This window comes from Mandrillus leucophaeus, unplaced genomic scaffold, assembly GCF_000951045.1.
Source record: "Mandrillus leucophaeus isolate KB7577 unplaced genomic scaffold, Mleu.le_1.0 Scaffold777, whole genome shotgun sequence".
Taxonomy (NCBI): Eukaryota; Metazoa; Chordata; class Mammalia; order Primates; family Cercopithecidae; genus Mandrillus; species Mandrillus leucophaeus.
In genome coordinates this window covers 2,215,529-2,238,747 of record NW_012108441.1, presented here as the reverse complement: position 1 = coordinate 2,238,747, position 23,219 = coordinate 2,215,529, and the positions used below count along the sequence as shown (strand labels likewise).

The following is a 23,219-nucleotide window of genomic DNA, read 5'->3' as shown; positions in this document are numbered from 1 at the left end:
TGGGTTCTGGATATAACACCACAGGTCCTGGTTTGCCTCTTCGCAGGCCAGGCAGTTTCCGTTGAAATTATTTGACTCTGCCGGAGTAGTGCAAAATCAGCCCTAGACCATAAGAAAATGAGTAAGTGTGGCTGTGCTCCAATAACATTTCATGTGGGATGCTGTCATGGGTTGGACTGTGTTCCCCCCAAAATTGATATGTTGGACCCCCAGTACCCTGGAATGTGACCTTATCTAGAAATAGAGTCTTTGCAAATGTAGTTGCTTAAGATGAGGTGTTTAGGGTGGGCCCTCACCCAATGACTGGTCTCCTTATAACAAGGAAAAATTTGTACATAGACAGAGACATATAAAGGGAAAAAGATGTGGAGAAGGCCAGGCGCCGTGGCTCACCTGAGGTCAGAAGGTCAAGACCGGTCTGGCCAACATGATGAAACCCCATCTCTACTAAAAAAAATACAAAAATTAGTCAGGCGTGGTGGCAGGCGCCTGTAATTTCAGCTACTCAGGAGGGTGAGGCAGGAGCATCGCTTGAACCTGGGAGGCAGAGGTTGTGGTGAGCCAAGATTGTGCCCAGCCTGGGCAACAAGTGTGAAACTCTGTCTCAAAATAAAATAAAATAAAATAAAGATGTGGAGACATAGGAAGAACATCTACAAGCCAAGAAGAGAAGCCTGGAACTCATCCCTCCCTCATAGCCGTCTCAGAAGGAACCAACCCCGCTGACACCCTGGTTCACACTTCCAGTCTCCAAAATTGTGAGACAATTAATTTCTGTCGTTTAAGCAAAGCTGTTTGTGATACTTTATCACAGCAGCCTGAGAAAACTGATAAGAGATACGGAAATTTAAGTTGCATATAATTTTCATGTGTCAAAAAACGTTCTGTTTCATTGGATTTTTTTTTCGTCATTTTAAAATGCAAAACCCATTCTTAGCTCATGAGCCATATAAAAATAGGTAGCAGGGCAGATTTGGGCTGCTGGCAGTTTCCTGACTCCTACTGAAACTGTGCCCCAAGGAGTTAAAGAAACCAATGACTAACAGAAATTCTTGAGTTTGCAGGATGGCAGATAAGAAAAGAAACAACCTGCTGAAATGCTGAAACTCCCTATGCTTGTAAGATAACAAAACTGGCTGAAATCAGTTGGAACCAATAGAGCCAACTGGAGCCTGGCCAGAACAAAGCTTGCTGGCATCATGGCCCGAATTTCCATCTTGTGTTTCCTACTAACTCCCCCTGAATGTGATCCATGAGGTACTGTGAAGAGGTAACTGTGCCTGCCCAAAGACTTTCCACACCTTCACTGTCCTTCCACCAATCACCCACTAATCCTAGGATCTACCTTTTCTAATACAATTATTACATTACATGGAATCAACCCAATGCCCATCAATGATAAACCAGATAAAGAAAATGTAGTACAAATGCACCATAGAATACTATGTAGCCATAAAAAGAGATCATGTCCTTTGCAGGACATGGATGGAGCTGGGAGCCTCAGCAAACAAACACAGGAGCAGAAAACCAAACCCCACTTATAAGTGACAGCTGAACAATGAGAACACATGGACACAGGGAGGGGACACACACTGGGGCCTGTCAAGGGGACGGGGGAAGGGAGAACATCAGGATAAATAGCTAATGCATAGGTGATGGGTTGATAGGTGTGACAAACCACCATGGCACACGTTTACCTATGTAACAAACCTGCACGTCCTGCACATGTATCCCGGAACATAAAATAAAGTAAATGTTTTTTTTGGTTTTGTTTTTGTTTTTTTGAGACGGAGTCTCATTCTGTCGCCCAGGCTGGAGTGCAGTGGTGCGATCTCGGCTCACTGTGAGCTTCGCCTCCCGGGTTCACGCTATTCTCCTGCCTCAGCCTCCAGGGTAGCTGGGACTACAGGCATCCGCCACCAAGTCCAGCTAATTTTTTTGCACTTTTTTGGTAGAGACAGGGTTTCACTGTATTAGCCAGGATGGTCTCGATCTCCTGACCGCATGATCCACCCTCCTCGGCCTCCCAAAGTGCTGGGATTACAGGCGTGAGGCACCGCGCCCGGCCTGGGATTTTTTTTTTTTTTAATATGGTACTTTGTAGCCTCTGCGACAGCAATACAGAAATTCCAGTCACTACAAAATAAACTTATGCGTGCATACACACTCACACACACACCCCTTTACCTTTTCAGTTGGGCCTCTTCCATAAACAAATTCGCCCTCCCTTGATGAACTTGATTTGCAAGCCTAAAACCAAATAAGGTGCAAGTTAAGAGGAGAGCCTGCTGACACAAGGGTATCTAGTGGTCTCTGCAGATAGGTTTCTCCTCCTGGTAAAATCTCAGCAGGCACAGAGGGCAACAAAGAAGGCCAGCCATGGCGGTGTCTCTGTCTCCGTCACAGGCTCTTCTGCATTCTTTCTCCAGCACCGTTTCTCTTTTTGAAGAATTCAATGTTTACGGTTTTGGGGCACATTTTCACAGGTCTGCAGAAGCAGATGTTTTTATGTACATCGTCTCCCCCAGGGCTCTCTTGTGAACACTGTATAAGCAGGCACACAAAATGATGAACAAAGTGTCCCCGGGACCCCTCTGAGATAGAGCTGATCCCAGGCATGAGCAAGAGAACCACAAGACAAGCCTGAAACATCCCATCATGCTGCAAAGACGGGATGTGCTCCCAAAATGACAGGCACGCATCCAACACATGCAGCAGTGTGCTTCAAAATTCCCCACAAGTCAAACCTGTGACAAACTGGATATCAAAACAAATAATGGCGGGAATGGATTCCAACCCATTTGAACACTTCAGAACCCATGAATCCATAGTGACAACACACACATAAGAAGATAAAGCTCTGCCTTAAAACAGAGTGCAAATTACTAAATGCATAAAGAAAGTGCCTGGCAGTGCCCAAGCTGACCTGTCACAGAGTTGTACTTCGGAGGTGAGATATTGCACTCCCTAACTCAGTCACTAGTCAAAAGGTCTTGTTAATACGAAAGACTTTTCTAATCTTGGAAAAAAATAGTGGAATGTAATACTGTCCAATGCTAATAGCTGGGTGGTAGATATATGGGCAACATTTTTCCCCTCCAACTATTTCCATTCTTTACATATTTTGAATGGGTGTGTATTGCCTTTCTCATGCTCGTAAAGACAATTGTTGAACTCTAAAACATCAAAGTATTTCATTATTAAGACTACTCAATATGGATATAAATATTGCAGGTGCTGAGATGTTGGGGACCCAATTCACTGAAATATTTTTTTAATTCTCCTTTTATATAAGTTACTAGTATTGGAAAATGAAACAATCAGTTAAGTTGACCTTCCATAACTTAAAAAAGATAATGGTGGCAATATCCACCATGATTATTATAGCAAAGCAAATTACTTTGGATGATATTCTTTAACATTTAAAACGCTGGCCTTTCTTTACTCCAAGTCTTCCATGCCCTATTTTTTAAAAAGAAAGAGAAGAGAAAGACCAGACTTGGTGGCTAACAGCTATGATGCTTGAACTTTGGGAGGCTGAGGCAGGAGGACTGCTTGACCCCCGGGGTTCAAGACCAGCCTGGGCGATATAGCAAGATCCTGTCTCTTCCAAAAAAAAAATTAATTAGCTGGACATGGTGGCATGCACCTGTATTCCCAAGGCTGAGGCAGGAGGATCGCTTGAGGCCAGGAGTTCAAAGCTGCAGTGAGCTATGATCACGCCACTGGACTCTAGCCCAGGTGACAGAGCAACAACCTGTCTCTAAAAACAAATATGATACTAATAAAAGAAAAGAAAAAAAATCCCAAATTTTAACCTTATTATATAATCTTTGATGTATATTTACCAGTATGAAGAGTCCCCTTGGTTGTATTTAACAAATTCTAAAGAATAACATGGTTATAGGGAAAATAGAAGAAATAGAAAGAGGTTAAAAATGTTTACATTTTCACTATTAGCAATTCAACAATTCCCCAACCAGTATTAGATTATTTTCCCTATATCATAAATGTTATAATAAAAAATGAATAAGGTTCCTGGAGCCTGAGAGAAAATGTATACATATACACACACAATGGAGTCATAAAATCTGCAAAATTGTGTTTTCCTGTTGTAACTTTCAACGTGTTGAAGCATCTTCATAGTTGGTTACAATGAACATTGAAAAATCTAAATTGATACATCCCCACAGTCACAAAATGGTATCTCGACACAGGGATGACCTTCAGAGGAAAAATGCTCCACATTCCCCACATGCCCAAGAAGCAAAAATGGACAGATTGTTTTTGTACTAAATGAAACTGTGGCATCCATCCAAAATATGGAGATTGACATCGGCGCTGATAAGTCCCCTTCAACTTTCCACTTCCTCCTTGTCTCCAGGCTTCTTCATAACTGGAAATTTTGACTCTCACACAACTCACTTCACCTTGTGTGCCCCAAGATGAGGTTGAGGGGGGCCCAGACAACATCACCCCAAGATGGGAAACTGCCCCAAACAAATACACCAAATATTAGCAGTGGGAATAGCCAGGGAGAAAATATACCCTGCTCTAGGCTAATTTGACTATGAAAAAGTTCCATTTTCAGGCCAGCCATTACCCACGGCTTGGGCTGAATGGTGCAGAACTCCATAGGTGTTAGAAATTAGAAACTCTATCCTCCTGATGCTTTCACCCAAGGCTGTCCCATTAGGTGCTCGGAGCTGCTGAAATTTTTCCTTAAAATTCTAGCACCCCAACATTCTAGTCTAAAAAGTGGAGGAAATGAGTTTACACTGGCTTGACTGGAGATTCAAGCCTTCCTGTATTGGACAAATGAAATGCTTCTCTAATTTCCATCAAGTTTTTTTTTGGGGGGGGGAATGGGAGTGGGGAGTTGGTTGGTTGTTTTGTTTTCTTGAGACAGAGTCTTGCTATGTTGGCCAGCATGGACTCAAACTCCTAGACTTAAGCAACTCTCCTGCTTCAGCCTCCAGAGTACCTGGGATTAAAGGTGTGCACCACTGTAAGAGCTTCATTCAAGTTTTAGAACTTCATCCTTAATTTTAGACAAAAACAGAGGAAGCCATCTCATCAAATCACTTCACACTTTAAATAGAAAAGCAGAGTTCCAGAGAATGAAAACGACAGTGGGCTGGGGCTTGCACAGTGGGCAGGAGACAAAGTGTTGACTGTAACGTGGGTCACACACCCTTTGTCCATTTCAGACCCAGATCATCAGCCATATGGGGGTTGCTTCTTAGAAGGAGTAAGGTAAGGTAGAGTGAGGTAAGGGATTTAGTAAGAGAGTAAGGTAAGGGATTTTAGTGGCCCAATACTAGAAAGGAGCAGTGTATTTTTAGAAGGCATTCTCCCAAATCCTGCCTGGCCAGAAAGGGGAAGAGTATAGCTGTGGAGGATTAGGGGAGTAGGGGAGCTCAGAGCATGAATTGTGGAGCCAGATGGGCTGGATTAGAATCTTGTCACTCCTGCATTCCCCACGTGTATAATAAGAAAAGAAGAATAACTATTTGGTAGAAGCGCAATGAGGTCTGAATGACTGCAAAATGCTGACGAGTGTCAAGTGTCAGGCGCATTTATGGTCTTTTTTAAATTTTTTTTTTATTTACATAGGTTATTGGGGAACAGGTGGCATTTGGTTACATGAGTAAGTTCTTTAGTGGTGATTTGTGAGATTTTGGTGCACCCATCACCCGAGCAGTATACACTGAACCCAATTTGTAGCCTTTTATCCCTCACCCGCTTCTCACCCTTTCCCCGAGTCCACACAGTCCATTATGTCATTATTATTCCTTTGCATCCTCATAGCTTAGCTCCCACTTAGGAGTGAGAATATACGATGTTTAGTTTTCCATTCCTGAGCTACCTCACTTAGAATAATAGTTTCCAATCTCATCCAGATTGCTGCAAATGCCATTAATGCATTCCTTTTTATGGCTGAATAGTAGTCCATCATTCATATATATATATATATAAATAAAAATAACAATTTATCCACTCATTGATTGATGATCATTTGGGTTGATTCCACATTTCTGCAATTGTGAACTGAGGCACACATAAGGTCTACTAAGTTAAAACAATAGCAATGAAAACCTCCACGTCTATAGTACCAGAATTGGGATTATCAACAAAGGTGCAAGGTGCCAACTTCCAGAAAACCACCGACCCAATTGAGGCAAATCAACCTGTGGGAGCCGTTAACCTTCCACTGTTCTAGCCACAATCCATCGTTTGATTGATCAACTTTGAGTCAAAAGGTTTGGGATGAGAAAGGGGAGTCACAGTATCAAAAGTCTCCAGAGCCTGGTAGGAGTTCTGACTCACTCTCCTTTTCATCTTCCTCCTTGCTTATCTGCAGCTGTTCTCTGCCACCTGACAGCCTTTTGCCCAGGAGGTCAGAGAAGGCAAAGCTGTCTCTCAGTAATTGGAGATGTCTGGCTCTGTGTGTGGGAAGTTGAAGGGACACTTGGTGGTGCCTTCCTCCCTCAAAGCGTCACAGCAAGTCCTTTCATTGCGGCTAAGCGGAAATAGCCAAAAGAGAAAGGGAAAAAAATCATCTCTTATGAAGACAACAAGAAGACCAGGGGTGTGGAATGGGAGAAGGATGACCAGGCATAGCGCACGGTATTTCTAGGACTAGGAAATTATGGTATAAGATACTGTAAAGGTGGATGCATGACTTTATGGGTTTGTCAAACACCACAGCATATACAACAGCAAGAGTAAACCCCAATGTAAACTATGGATTATAGTTAATAGTAATGTATTGCTATTAATCCATCAGTTGTAACAAATGTATCACACTAATGCAAGAAAACAGTAGGGGAAATACCAGGGAGGAGGAAGGCAGGATATGGGAACTCTTTATTTTCCACTCCAAATCATCATATGGCTGATGATATTCAGCATCCAATAGACCTCACAGGGTCTGAAATGGAATGCCTTATCAGGCCCAAAACCGCTAAAAAAAAAAGATAGCCTATTATTTTCTAAATCCCAGATTGCTTAATATTCTTATATACATGATTAATAACATACCTACTATTATGTATGTACATCATACTATAGGTAATTTCATGTGTAATATTTAACTAAGGATGATACCTCTGAGAATTTATCACTTAAGTACAAAGGCTGTGTGTTGAAATTAACAGTCCTTCAAAGAAGGTGGATGGGTAGGGATGATGTGGTAGATGAGAAAGAAAGCACAATTTAGAATCCTATATAGAAGTTTTCTGAAAAACAGACACACAGAACCGATTGTTTTAATTATCTTACCGTCATTTGCATAGGGTAAACACACCAGTCTGCATATACTATTAAGTAACTTTCATCCAAGTACAGCTGACATAAAGGTAGCTTGCCCAATAGATAAACAATGAGAAAAAAGTAGAGAAAACATTTACTATCTTTTTTATTCATAAATTCTAACCCTCCCCCACAAAATGTGTTGGAACTATGTGATTACTTCCATTCAAAGTATGCTTGTTCTGTTTGTAAATCTGTGGAGTAAAAAAATAAATAAATAAATGAAATTCAGGAGTGGTTCCCCATCATCAGCATCTGGGCTCATCATTTCCTTCTTCCCCGGAGTTTATAAAGTATCTATCAGCATAGCGCCTAAGATGTACTAGAACATTTACAGAAATCATGATTTCTTTATGTTTTCGAAGCCTCATGAAACTGCAAGGTAAAGTTTTGTTTTTCTAATCATTATTTTGGAGAAGAAAAGGGCAGGGAGATAATGGTGATGGATGCAGCCGAGAGTTGGGATTGGAAGTGGCGTTGGCCTCATTCCTCAGCCTCTGATTCCAATTGGCTGTACCACCTAACATCCATCATGTCGCCTTCTCACTGAGGCCAACATTTCAGAAAATGCCAGTCCTCATCTCTCCAACCACGCTTGCTAAATTACCGTTGAGGGAAGCAACTACAAATATTCCTAGGGCCAAACCCTGGAAGAATCCCAGCAATGCACAGAAATATTGAACTTACACAAGAATTTTCCTAGATGGCCATAATAAATACCATGCAATTCTGGACAACTCGAATTTTACATCTCTAGTCCTGTTTCTGGGCCAGAGACTTCAGATGTCCACCTGTCTGTTTAGTAGCTCCCCTTGATATAATCTCACAGGCTTAAACTTACTTTGCCCAAAATGAATTTTAATGGGGCTTCCCGTTTTCACACAATGAAAAGCCCGGCTGCTCCTCCTCCAGTCGCCTTCACCTAAGTAACTGGCCTTTCTCCCCACTCTCCTAAGAAACTGGCATCAGAACGGATGTTTCCATCTCCCTCACTTCTCGTATCCAACCTTGGCCAATTTTGCCTCCCGTCTCCCGAAATCCATCCACCTCACCCCGCCTTCACTGTAACCTCACCTGAGTGAGCTACCCACCTCTTCTGCCTAAATTAGTGTGTTTGTTTCGGAACCAGACTCCCGCTTTCCATTCTCAGCCTTCTCCATCGTTCCCCAAAATATCTTGCGTCAAATCATTCCCCTACTTATAGCCTCTGTGGCTTCCATCACTGCACTTTATACAGAATATAAAAGACTTGATCCTCTAAGGCCCTATCGCCGGGTGTCTTGTCATGATATAGCAGCTTCTTAAACTTCTCTAAAGTTACCAAATAATTTTCCACCTCAGTGCCATTACACCTGCTCTTCTCTTTACCTAGAAAACCCTACTCTTCAAAAGTTCATATCCTCAGAGAACTTTTGCAATAATTCATATCTATCTTTCTTAGCATAGTACCCTATTTTCTCAAAATCATGTAATACCATGAGTATTAACTGAGCAAATGCTGCCTTCCTTACTTTCTTAAGACCTTCTGTGTTTAGTGTACTAATTCTGCTCCATGAAGGCAGGATCTATATCTGTATGAGTAGCACCTTGCAATCTTTTGTCAAATAAATCAACATTTATACATAACTTATATGATAATGCTGCATATTATGTGTGAGTGTATATATATATTTATTTATTTATTTATTATTTATGGTCCTGTATACTACATTATATATATATATACTCTATACAGTATATACTGCATAGTATATATATGCACCATATACATGGCATACTGTAGTACAGTATATATACAAGACCAGTATACGAGTATACAAGATCATAAGTGAAAAAATTCCAATGACAGGAATTAATTTGCTTTCTTTTTTAACTTTTAAAAAATTATTATTTAATTGGCAAATAAAAACTGTATATAATTATTGTGCATAACATGCTTTAAAATATGTATACATTGTGGAATAGTTAACTCAAGGTAGTTAACGTATGCATTACTTCACATATTGATTTTTTTGTGGTGAGAACACTCAAGATCTACTCTTTCAGCGATTTTCCAGAATACGATACATTATTAGCTGTAGCCACCATGTTGTACAATAGATTTCTTGAACTTACTCCTCCTAACTGAAATTTTGTATCCTTTGACCAACATGTCCCCAGACTACCCCCTTCCCAAGTTTCTTAAATTGCATTCAAAAATCTCTCCCTGGAAGAAATCACAGTAGTAGACTGATGTCTGGCTTTACATACACACAGGTGCACACACACGCACACCCCAGTCATGTTTACAACACCCCACTCCTCTGAGGTCAGACTGAGGTAAAACTGGAGCCCACTCTGCATGCAATGGGAGCTTGCAAACCCACCTTTATGGCAGGGAGCATCAGGCCCTCAGTGGCCCCTGCATGTGAACTGCCTCCATGGCCTGATGCTGAGGACACCCTGCTGGTAATGCAGAGAGCTGTGCATATAAATCCCTAATCTGCCCGTCCAGTACCCTCTGAATTGGCTTGAAGCAGTGGGAAGTCGAACCACACAAGAGAGTTTCCTTGTCAAGTGACCGGAGGTCAGTATTATTATCTCTGTCAGCGGCCAGGGGTGCACCGGTTCCCAGCGTGTGAGTCTTTCATTGCTAACAAGCTCCACTGCATTTGAGAGAGCCCCCAGGATAGGAGAGCAGGGAGGCTTATCTCCTGTTCCCTGGATGAGGTATTGAGAAAGAGACACCCTCCGCACTCTGCACCTCACTGACCAATGAAGGGACTCACAAATCTGTTAATTTATCAACTGGGGTGTTCGACCTGAACACTAGTGATATCCTGATTGTAACAGGAAATCTCATCAATTACAGGATGTCTGATCTCACAGGGCAGGAGACCATAACTGTTACTTGTATTCTTTCAGGGAGCAAAAAACAAGAGTGAAAGAAAGCATTAACAATTGAGAAAGCATTTCCTTCATTTCTCCAGGAAAATAATAGAAGCAATAAGGAAATTAAAACTTTATCCAAGTAGCATGTAACTAAATAAATGCCATCTAATATTAGGCATCATCAATGTACTTTCAACTTTATGTCCGCACATCATAGTATAAAAGAGAACTGTAACAAAAGACAACTAAGTTTTACACTGAAATCATTTGTTATATCAGATGTTTTTAAATATAAACATATGAAGGTGATATAACAGGATATTAAGATGAAACCTGTATTTTAACATTGTTACTGTGTCACCATAAATTTACCTTTTGGCATTATTTTGGTAAACAGTACTCAATGTACTCAACAGTACTCAATGCTTCATGCACGGCAAACAACAACTAATTTAACATAGTTTTTAAATTGGCAGGCCAACCTAAAATTTCGCTATTTTCTCTGCTTACTGATGTCATCTAGAATGATGCTTTTGTTGTTCTTTTCCACAGACTTACAAGCAATTTTATGCAACATGACGCTGCTTCCAAAGCATCCAGAACTATGGAACTTGGCAGGTTGACCAGTTTCTGCTCACCCCAACTACAATCTTCATGGAAAAGGAAAGCCTGTGTCAGACAGGACTGGAGAGTTTTTCCAAATGCCCTCAAAAAAATGTACCCTGGCTTGAACAAGAGAGCCAGAACAGCCTGGTGGGATGTCAGCCTTCTAGATTCAGCATGACATGGGCAGCAGTGCAGTTCTGAAGAACTCCCCTGCAACACACACAGCTCCTGATTTCAATCTGTGCTCACTGGTTTGGATTTTGAGAGTTTTGAGAAACGAATTGTGCATCCTGTTATGCCTTGAAACTTTAACTCAACTCATATTTTTAAGTGGTCACGTTAGGTAAGTATCCCCTCATCAGAACAGAGACAATGCTTGATTCATTTTCCAGGTTGAGTTGTGGTTAACATGTGAGTGGGATGGAACCACCATAGGTACAGATGCTTAGAGAACAGTAACAGCAGAGAAGGGACAGAGAGAGTGAAGGTGGCTGTATTGTCTTCACACCTTTGCAGGCAGGGCAGCTTCAGCAAGAAGTAATTTACCACCCACACTAAGCTCTTTATCCCAGATTTGCTTTACTGTCTCTCTCTAACCAAGGTGTCAAACACTCACTCTGTCATCATGTTCCAAATGGCACTAGTAGAGGAAACTTCCCCAGCTCCCAAGAAGGGCCTTATAAACCAAATGAAAGAACCTTTTGGCTTCTTTCTTTATAATGAGAAACTCATTAGCTGGCATTTTTTTTTTTTTTTTACATAGAAATAATCTGGGACTCCTTTCACTTTTATGTGATAGAAAGATACACGGCAGAATCAACATACAAATCTGCTATAAAGAGTGCAGAAAGCACTTCCTCAAAGCCTCAACTAACTTTTCCCCAAAAAATTATGCTTGATAAACTCATGTTTTTTTAGAAATGGGTAAAAAAAATCTACTTAGTCTGTTTTGCTGTTTATGTTAGCGATTCTGTGATCCAGTGAATTCAGACTTATAAAATCAACAAGTTTCACAAACAGAATAAGAATCAGTCCTTAAAATAACAAATGCTACCCGTTGAGTGATGTGATTACTTTACCATCTCTTTAAGGCAGGGGTGTCCAATCTTTTGGCTTTCCTGGGCCACACTGGAAGAAGAAGAATTGTCTTTGGCCACACATAAGATAGACTAACACTAATCACAGCTGATGAGCTTAAAAAAAAATTTGCAAAATAATCTCACAGTGTTTTAAGAAAGTTTACAAATTTGTGTTGGGCCGCATTCAAAGCCATCCTGGGCCCCATGCGGCCTGAGGGCCGTAGGTTGGACACGCTTGCTTTAAGATCTTAGGGAAACGGAAGGTTAAAATGATAAGCATGGAACTGAAAACTTCATAATAAAATGCACATGTCCCATTCATGTGAAATTCGTAATTCACACATGTAACTCCCTGACTCACCCCTAAAATGTGGGGGACCCCAGGAACCACACAGAAGCTCCAAATGGATTTTCTCAAGCTAACTGTAATGTATAAATATATATTTTACCTCCCAACCAGGTCATCTCTGCCCTGCCTTCTGCCCTGTCTTCTTTCCATGCAATCAACTTCATCTAGTGTAACAGCAAATCCTCATTTCCACAGCCCGCTTTTGGTGGGAGAGTCATTTTTCCCAAATATGATCGAAAATGCATTATGTGAGCCAGTGAAGGAAGTCCAGAAATAGGGTCTAGCTCGTCTGGGCTTCTGTACATCCTATACAAGAAATGAACTTTGCAAAATCCCAAAGCTGTGAATTTGGCACCTCTCAACTAGCACAAATTTCCTTTCAAACGTTAAGAAGAGAACGAGAAAAAGAGACTCCAAAGTATTTTGTAACATAATGTATTCCACATTTCCATAGGCATCATTTTTAGGCCAAAACATATGGTAATACATAAACTGATCATATGTTGCCTGCCATGCTCAGCAGAGAAAGGCAGCATCTCAAAGGATTTCCTCAAATCCTTTATTCTAAGAAAGGCATGGAAACCGTTTCATCAGAAATCATTCCCTCCGTGGCAGTGTGCAAAGACAGTCCACCCAGATGCATAATAAAGCCTCAGGAAATAATGACAACAGCAGCCTCTATTGCAAGTGGAGCTGAAAATAGCGGTGGGTCTTAACCACTGATGCAATGCAATCATCGAGATACTTAAATATAAGAAGCCCATTTCATGGGTCTCTGAAGCTTAATGCTTCTATCTCAACAATCCAGTGTAGAAATTGTTATGAGGGGTCTCTCTTTGGGTGCCTTAATTTATATTTCTTTTTTTTTTCAATTTTTATTTTTATTCTAAGTTCCAGGGTACGTGTGCAGGATGTGCAGGTTTGTTACATAGGTAAATGTGTACCATGGTGATTTGCTGCACCTATCGACGCATCACCTAGGTATTAAGCCCAGCATGCATTACCTATTCATCTGGATGCTCTCCCTCCCCCTATCCCACTCCCTGACAGGCCCTAATGTGTGTTATTCCCTTCCCAGTGTCCACGTGTTCTCATCATTCAGCTCCCACTAATGAGTGAGAACATGAGGTGTTTGGTTTTCTGTTCCTGCATTAGTTTGCTGAGGATAATGGCTTCCAGTTCCATTCATGTCCCTGCAAAGGACATGATCTTTTTCTTTTTTATGGCTGCATAGTATTCCATAATATACACGTACATTTTCTTTATCTAGTCTATCATATATTTTTTACTTCTGTAAGCAAAATTTCATTTTGACTGTTTCTCTTTTATCTAACCCAAATGGCCAATTAGCCACCTTTATTTTGTGAGGCCAGCAAAAAACTAAATTTTAGCATTGGGTTCCTATAGGTCTCGTTTAATATTATATACTTTGATTTTCTCTCCAAATTACCTCATTTGGCCAAGATAACATAACTAATGTGCAACTACTTAAGCCCATCCCTGAGCTTTCTTTTTAAAGTAGAAGCTAAAGGAAAACTAAGACACATGTATTATGTTATCTTTATTTGTATAAGCGAATCTGAGTAAAATGGTCTTCCCAAATGTGAAAAACAAAATGACTTGATACATTTCAAAAAAGGGCACATCATCTGTCAATAAGTCCTGTTGAAGTGTGAGGGGAAGGGAGTGAAGTTCTGCTTTTCTTTAATGAGATGTCCCCATAAAAATATGATCTGTGAATTTGTAAGGATCCCTAACTGTCACATAAAGACCTGGACTCCACCATGTAACACAGTCACGGTCTAGCCAGTTTTCCTTTTTAAATATATTCTTTTTTTTATTGCAAGGGTTCATCCTACACATTGTTATAACAGACAAATAAATCACCCCACTTTTCTCATCTGTAATACAGAGAGCTTCTCTGTTTTACAGTTTTGCAAAAATTAAATAAGGCAATTTATGACAAACCATTTGTGGATCGTGGAGTACCCCACAAACAGTTGAGTACTGTTACTAATAGTATGACTTCAGTGACAATCATAACTTCAGAAACTTAAGACAGAGTCTGTCTATGGCAAAGAAATCTAGAATCTTGTGGTGTCTCATTCAAAGAAATGTATTTTGTTTGTATTTTCATGAGAATGTATTTTCATGAGAATATCACTGCCCTGCTCCCAGTCCTCCTTAACTTTCCCTCTTACCTGCGACCTCGCTGCCTGATAGAACCAAATGTCAGCAGTGATAGTGAGGAATGCTCTAAGTTGGTGCTGCCCAATATTGCAGCTTCTAGCTACCTAGGACATTCAGCACGTGAAATGTGACGAGTGCAGTTTCTCACTCTTGCCACTGTTGACATATTGGGCCGATGGTTCCTTGTGAGGGTGGCTATTCTGTGCATGGTAACGCTACCATGCAGCATGTTGAGCTGTATCCCTGAGCCCCCCACTAGATACCAGTAGCACCTCTTCCCTGGTAGTGACAACTGAAAATGTCTCTAGACATTGCCAGATATTCCCTTGGGGACAAAATCACCTCTGGTTGAAAACCACTAGGCTACAGAGATGGAGAATTTTCACTGTATTCAATTTAAGTAAATGTAAACCTAAATAGCAAATGTGGCTGATGTCTACCATATTGAACAGAATTGCTTTAAAATTTACTGAGATTCAAAAGATAAATGCTCGAGGGATGGATATCCCCTTCTTCATGATGTGTTTATTTCACATTGCATGCCTGTATCAACATCTCATGTACCCCATAAATAGATACACCTACTGTGTACCCACACAAAGTTAAGGAAATAAAAATTTAAAAAGAAAATTTACTGAGATTATTTTTCAAAAACAGATACAACAGGTAAGAAATATGTTGGAAAGTTTAGATTACATATATATATATATATATATTTTTTTTCCCCTCTGAAAGAGCTAAGGATAAGTTAAACAATGTAAGCTTTCATTTTATTTACACATAATTATTGATGTGCTGTCTTTAACTCAGAGCAGTAAGAGAGCTCATAACCTAGCAAGGCATAAAAAGGTACAAAAGTAATAATAAAAAGGAGGAGGGGGAAACTACCACAGCGGTTTTATATCCATTCCTGCCACCCAGGGAGGGAATAATGAGATGAACAGATATCGATGGGTTGTAGGGTCCAGAACTAAATTAAAAAATTAACAGCCATAACCACCCCAGGCTGTTCCTGCTGGGCTCGCCATGCTCACCCCACCCAGGCAAGGTCTGGATTGTTCACAAGCAGCAGGAATGACCTGACCCACAAGCTCTCTACAGACCTGCGCTGATGGTTTCTCATTTCCCTCATTAGACACTGAGCCAAGGCAAAGGAACTTTTTAAAAAGTGTTTCCAAGGGTTCATCCTACATATTGAACAATTTAGTAACTATCACTTTCATTTGAGGAGTGAAAACAATTCCCTATCATAGTGGGGCAACTGTGTTAGGTTAGGGAATCCTGTAAGTTACTTAAAGTCCCAAAGTGAATCCAAGTTCAAATGGAATATTGTGTAAAACAAACAATATCCCTGAGAATTTCAAAGGACATTGAACACCAAATGCCTAGAGACTCCAATGTCTTCATTTCTGGTTCTACATGTGGGGAGACAATCTGAAAGAAATTGGGGAGACAATCTGAAAGAAACAATGTTCAGTATGATGAAAAAATTAAATTTTATATTTCCTTTCCAAATGCTTGGAGAGAGAATCTACTCAGTTTCTGATGCCAAGAACAGAAATTTAAAGTCTGAAGAAAGAACATGGGCTTGAAAAACAAAAAGTCCTGCCATGTAACCCCCAACTGATACGTTCTGGGAACCTTGTCCATTATTCCATCTGACCCTCAGTTTTCTACATTGTACAATGAGGAAAATGACAGCTACTTCCTTGGGTTATTGGGAGAACTCGAAAGGGCCCCTAGACCAACCGGTATATGTCGCCCATTTCACATTCTCTAAACTTCAATTCCCTTTACTGAGCATGGCCAATCTTGGTGTTCAAAGGCACAGGAAAGAATAAAAGCTTGCTCAGCCTTTTAAGGAGTTCACATGAGCCCCAAGAGTTGTAATCCACAGTCTCTTTTCCCAAGGAGACGCCAAACGATCTGGGGAGACAGACACATAAACAAGTTACCAAAACACTGGAGCAGATGAAAGAAGTCCATCATGGAAACACACACCACTTACTGTGAGAGCACCCGAACTCGCGGCTCAGATAATCCACAGAGACAGTGCTCCCCCAAGTGAACAACCACCCAAAGAGAGCAAAGTAAACAACTCTAATTACAAAACCCAAACTGTCAGGCATCTGGTAGGTTCAAGGGGCCTTTCCAATGGATAAACAGTTCTAAAATCATGGGTTCATATATGCAGTTATTCAACTCAAGAGACCAAGAGACTGAGGACAATATCGTCCCGCCAACCTTCAGTTCAACAATTCAGAGTGAAAATAATAATAATAATAATAATAATAAAATTAAAAATTGGTTGTAAGAGGTAAAGCATGCTAAGAGAAATAAGGCAGACACAAAAGGATAAATACCCTATGATTCCATTTGTATGAGGTTCTCAGAGTACTTGAATTCAGAGACAGAAATTAGAAAGATGATTGTGGAATGGGGGTATCAATTAATAATCATATTGATTTTCTTTACAAGAGTCCCTATAAGAAGGCATACTGAGATCCTTAGGCCTCCGGAGATACAGAGTCAAATGTTTCACACTTAATTATTTATGCTTATAATATTCACCTTTAGGGATTTTTTGCAAAAAAAAAAAAAACAGTCTTATCCTTCAAAAAGATTACTTCTACAGTCAAATTCATAAAAACAGAAAGTAGACTGGTGGTTGCCGGGGGCTGAGGGAGGGGGAAATGAGAAGTTGTTATTTCATGAGTATGGAGTTTTTAGTTTGATAAGATGAAAAAGTTCTGGAGATCTGTTGCACAACAATGTGAATATACTTAACACTACTTAACTATACACTCAGAAATGGCTCTCACGCCGGGCGCGGTGGCTCACCCGTTGCATTTCCAACTATGTCCCAGGTGATCTGAGGCTGCAGGATCCATAAACCACACTTTGAGTAGCAAGAGTCTAACCAACTAAATTGTGAATACTGAAGCTCAGTAATCCCAGCACTTTGGGAGGCCAAGGTGAGTGGATCACTTGAGGTCAGGAGTTCAAGACCAGCCTGGTTAACGTAGTGAAACCCGTCTCTACTAAAAATACAAAAATTAGCCAAGTGTGGTGGTGTGTGCCCATAATCCCAGCTACTCGGCAGGCTGAGGCAGGAGAAAGAATTGCTTGAACCCAAGAGGCGGAGGTTGCAGTGAGCCGAGATCGTGCCACTGCACTCCAGCCTGGCTGACAGAGTGAGACTCCATCTTAAAAAGAAAAAAAAAAAAAGGCTCTCGTGGTAAATTTTGAATTAATTCTTAAATTATTTATTTACTTATTTATTTATTTATTTTTAGAGAGAGGGTCTCACTTTGTCACCTAGCCTGGGCTGCAATGATGTGATCATAGCTCTCAGTGGTAAATTTTATGTTTCGTGTGTGTGTGTGGTTTTCTTTACCACAATAAAAAATAAAAATGTTACTTTTATAATAAAAGAAAAGCTGTTTATTAGAAAGAAGTAGTAGTCATAAAACGCTAACTTTCTTCAACATACTTCAATGACATTTCTTCAAATTAAATTTCCAAATAGACAACTGTAATAAAAATTTTGAAGCAGGAAGTTTTTGTTGGTGAGGAAACGTTTTAGAGTTGTCGATTAATGATAGCCCAGGAAGACATAAGGCAATCTAATCAATTGTGCTTATTTCTCCTATTTTAATACAACTTAAGTGACATGGAGGCACCTGCTCATTTCACCTTCCACACTGAGAACACTGCCCTCAGCTCATGTCCAGTAATCTCCTCCTTCCCGTCATTCTCTCACTCTAACACTGAGCACGAATCAACTCTCATACTATGTGATCAGGTTATGTATGGTCCAGATTCCCCAGTGAAGAGTAGCAGAATATGCCAACCCAAAATATGCTACTTTGGCATAAGGATTATTTTGAACTGAGAGCAATTGAGAAGCAGTAGATGCAGGAAGAAGTCTCTGCCTTCCCCATTTCTGCTTAAAAGGAGAGACATAAACTTCCCCTTTGTAAAGGCAATGTAAGTTTCCATTTGTAAAAAGGTTCCCTTCTTCCAAATAACTCTTATCTGCATAACAAGCCTTAGTGAACAAGCCTTATCTACCACACATTTCCAGGTCACTTTCCCACAGTTTACTGCCCGGAATCCAAAACCCCCTTTTCTTTGTCTATTCTCTTCTCCACAATGTATTGCCCTTCATTAAAATGGTATATAAACTTCTAGGTGTAACCACTTCTTTAAGTTTTTATTTCTTTTCTGTGAAGCCCCTGTGCATGTGAAAATATTATCATCTAATAAGCTTTGTTTGCCTTGTTTTCCTGTTAATATGTCTTTTGTGAATTAAATTTACAGGCCCTAATAACAGAACCCTATGAGGGTAAAAGGCAAGTCTTTCCATCGCTATGCTAGTCTAGTCACCTAGCAATTTTATATAGGATGAAGAAAATTAGTATCAACACAAACCAGTAAAACGTGAAGATGAATATTTATGTGCTTTCAAGAGAATATAGCTACATCTCTTGTTTGAGAGATTTCTCAGCCTCTCAAAACCTGACTTTCCTCTTTTTTCTCTTCCTCATGGCCACGCTACCAAAAGAAAAGAGAACCATACCCGGAATGAAATTTCTCCCTTTCCACACTTTCCTCAAGTAACATGCAGTCTGCCTCCTGTCTTCCAGGCTTTCCTAAGACTCCTCTTTCAAAGTCTCCAAGGACATCAAGACCCATTCTATGGTCCCCACATCTTATTAGCCACGGGATTTTGAGAGGGTCACTCTATCCAGCATTTTGCATAATAATCAAGGAACGTTAATACTTTCCATTCCCATCTCAGAAAGATACTTTAAAAGCAAATGGTATTCATTTATGTGACAATTCTTTGCAAACTATAAATCCTAACCAAATGTAAGACATTAAGATAATGACCAAAGATCAAGCCAAAGTTACTATCAATATATTTGGGGAGAAATCCAGAAGTAATAAAAACGTCAAATTATCCCTAATGTAAGATACGGAAGTGAAAGAATCACATTGATCAGGGGGTACACTTCTGAGAGCACAGAACTTAAGATTTCTGATTTAGATGACTGAATTTACACCCAATCCACTCCCCACACAGCACTTCATCACCCAAACGAACCCTTTGCAAGCACGGGGTCAGGCACGTGGATGGCATATATTTAACACTTAACAAATGAAAAGTGAGCTAAGAAGGAGGAATGGGGGTAATGAGTTTCCAAGACTCAAGAATTTCAGGCTCTACCTGCAAAAAATACGTAAGCAAAAAACTACAAGACAGTGAATGCAAGCATCAACATGGCATCTTGCTAACAGGCAGGAAGGATTCATCAACTGGTCCTGGGACTAAAGGAAGATAAATGTCAGAGAAAGCTGCAGAAAGAGAGAGAGAGAGAAAAAAAAGTAAGCTCTGGCCTTTGTCGGAAAATGCGAATTTCACAGCAAAAAAAAAAAAAGGGCGGGGAGAGACTGGAGCAACAGGTAACGTACTAACTGTACAGAGAACAACAAAGAGAGTTAACACATGCTACATGGCTGTTCAAGACCCGTGGGATGCATTAAGTTGCTTAATCATCACAAAAATCTATACAGTAGCCCCTATTATTATCTGTCCCATTTTTCTTCAGATGAAAAAATTGAGGCACACAAAACAAAATCACTTGCTCAAGATCACACAGCCCCTAAGTAGAGAGGCCATAATGTGTTGTTTAATTCCTCAGCTATTTTAGTAGTCACAGGCTTGCCACTTGCTCTTCATCTCCACACTGTATTACCTCTCTCTCCAAAGTACTACAAGCAAAAGCAAAGAGGTATGAAAGAATGTGGCATGCTGAGGAGTCTGGGAAAATTGTCTAATGAGAATGAAAAAAGGAACCCCAAGAAAATACACACACACAAAAAGAGCAGAGTCATCTGGAAAGTTAGATGGAAGCTCAATATAAAGGATGCTGAAAAATGTGCCAAAAATTTGATGTGATCCTGTAGGTTAGGGCTACTGCAGACCAGCATCTACTGGAATCCTCTTAGAAATGCAGACTCTCAGGCCTTAGCCCAGACGTACCACATCAGAATCTATGGAGGTGGGGCCCAGGAATCTGCATTTGAGCAAGCCCACCAGGGGATTCTTGAGCATACTAAAGTTTGAGAAATACAGCCTCTAAGACCTTGGGATCTGTAAGAGCAAAAACGGGGAGAAAAATTGGAGCTATGGGATTACCACATTTTAAGGACAGTAAATGCTTCAGTGATATCACAGGGGATAGCCAAACAGTCTGAGAGATTTATCAGAAGGACTTTGCAGACAGCTAGATAGAAAGGTAAAGGACGAGGAGCGATGAAGGAGGATTTTGAGTTTTTAGCTTGGGTGCTTAAGATATATTAATCTTTTAATTAATATTAATAATTCCAGAGAGAAACACAGGTTTGGGGAGCATTCATCAGTAACTTGGCCCAGGTGATGGAGCTAGTGAATCTCTTCAGCCTTCAACACTGGTGCCCAAAGACCAAACTCTATTGTGCTTCTCACTCAAATGGTAGAAGACATCCGATTAAATCAGGACACATCAATGTCAAGGATTTAGATAGGATCTGAAATCAGAAATGGCCAGTAAAAAGTTGAATCTAGAAGTCAGGACAGGAATACTGCAACGTTCTACATGTGTTACAGAAACCAGGCAAGTAAAGAAAAGGTATTTCCTTGGCCAAAAATAGAATTCTTGCTCTGCCTCCCAAATATCGGAGAGCAACGCCATTGCCCTCATTTCCTTTAGATTATGGTGATTGTGAAAGAGAGGCTTCAATTCTAGTCTTTAAATCATCTTAAGGCTTGATTTATGCTGCTGCTGCGAATGCATGACTGACATTATCCTGCAAGTCCAAGCAGAATGCAGGCAAACTACTGTTGCCTTTGTCTGGATCACGAGGTAACCTGTCAGCAGAGTGACAGCTAATGTTATAACACTGGGGGTTTCACGACAGTGCACACAAAGGCTAGGAGATGTCACCCTTCTGAGCTATGCTACTTTTTCCTGACAAATACTATGCTAGGACTGCGCAGAAAATGACTCAGAAGAAATATAGAAAATCCTCCCCATGTACTTATTCTATCTGAGCTTATAATATGGCCTGCTTATAATATGGCCATTACCAACTAGAAAACAAAAGTTCTAAGGAAAGTTATTGCCTTTCTGCCTCAAAACAAAATAGGGGGACAGGCAGAGGATGCACAGGACACATGTGGGGAATAGGGCAACATTCAGGAACGTGAAAACACAGCAGACAATTGCACTTGCGGCAAATTTGCCTTGGGTCTTGGAACTGCTATTTTTGAAGGGCCTCTGCAACAGGGCTTCCCGGTCATCAGGGGACTTTTCGGTGCTGCTTCATCCAAGAGGGCTAAGATTTACAGTTGATTAGCCTGCATAGTTCAGTTGCTTTTTCAAAAGATTCTAGGAAGGGATTATTTCTGTGCCCAAAGAGCCCCTAGAGAATAGAGAAGGGCCGCTTGCCGGCCGTAATGTGAATTCCCCAGAGTCGGTACACTGTGCTCACTGAAGCAGATGAAGTAAAGTTAAAGAAGCATTTAGTTCTTCAGAATGCCGGCCTTAATAAGTATCTTTTTGTGGAAGGATTTAGGAGGAGGGGAGGGTTATCCTTAGTGCAGGCATTATTTCCTCATACAAAAAGGGAAAATGTGCATACAGTCGGATGTAAAAAAGCCAACCTCGAATGCCTGCCCCCTCCCCTTCCCCGAGGAAAAGTTGCTGAACACACACTCCCAAACACGAAAGCATGAATCTTCACAGCTTAATAGTCCCGAAGCCATTGTGAAGTTTCTCTTGGGAAACGCTGTTCATTCATCTGCGACTGACCAAGTTCAACCATTCAGCTGTGAGAACTCAGAGACTTGCAGCCATCAAAAGACCCACCTTCCTCAGCAAGCGGAAGCCAGAGGAGCTGCCTGCCCGAGGAAGATCTCGGGAACTCGCTTCTCCTCTCCACAAGGACCCCTTCCGGCCCCACGAGAGAAGTCTGCAGAAGGCTGAATCTGGGTGCATCTGCAAGCAGCTGAACACTTAAATGATCTCTGCTTGCACAGTTCAGGGCTTGTCCTGACTCCTGCGGCTCTCACAGTTCTCCCTGCAAACAGTGCTCTTTATGTGGAATTTGACGCAGAATTAGTCACTTGCAATGAGTTAAAATGAGTATGATTTAATTAGACAGTTTCGCATAAGCCCAATTTTCTAACCAACAGCAACTTTTTCCTATTTAAACCCTGTGTTTTCTTCAACCTGTCATCACACAGGAATATACACATTGACATCAACTGAGCTATTGCTATTAATATAACGAACACAGCATCGACAGAGCGGCCATTCCATTATCGTTAAATAAGCCAGAAGCCATTCATTATACCCCTCTATGCTTAAAATTTTCAGCCGGGACTCCCATAACTTAAGGCAGAGAGAAAGTCTTTCATGGAAATCAACATAAATATTTACCACCCATAAGAAAAGAGAGAAAAAGGGACAGAGAGGGAGGGAGGGAATCAATGAACAGAAGAAAGAAAAGAAAAGAGAAACAAAGAAAGAGAAAGAGAGAGGAGGAAGCAGAAAGAAAGAAAGAAAGAAAGAAAGAAAGAAAGAAAGAAAGAAAGAAAGAAAGAGAAAGAAAGAAAGAGGAAGGAAGGAAGGAAAGAAGGAAAAAGAAAAGAAAGAAAGAAAGAAAAAGAAAGAAAGAAAGAAAGAAAGAAAGAAAGAAAGAAAGAAAGAAAGAAAGAAAGAAAGAAAGAAAGGAAGGAAGGTGGGAGGGAGGGAGGGAAG

At 40.6% G+C, this 23,219-nt stretch overlaps 1 protein-coding gene across 1 annotated transcript in view; it reads right to left on the bottom strand.

Moving 5' to 3' along the window:
- Positions 1 to 23,219, bottom strand: part of KAL1 (Kallmann syndrome 1 sequence) — a 71,665-nt gene that overhangs the window by 536 nt on the left and 47,910 nt on the right. The window contains exons 4-5 of the mRNA XM_011966846.1: positions 2,405 to 2,544; positions 2,188 to 2,250 (exon numbers count right to left, since the gene is read on the bottom strand). Coding sequence (XP_011822236.1) covers positions 2,188 to 2,250; positions 2,405 to 2,544 — 203 coding nt within the window. The remainder of the gene's footprint in view (positions 1 to 2,187; positions 2,251 to 2,404; positions 2,545 to 23,219) is intronic.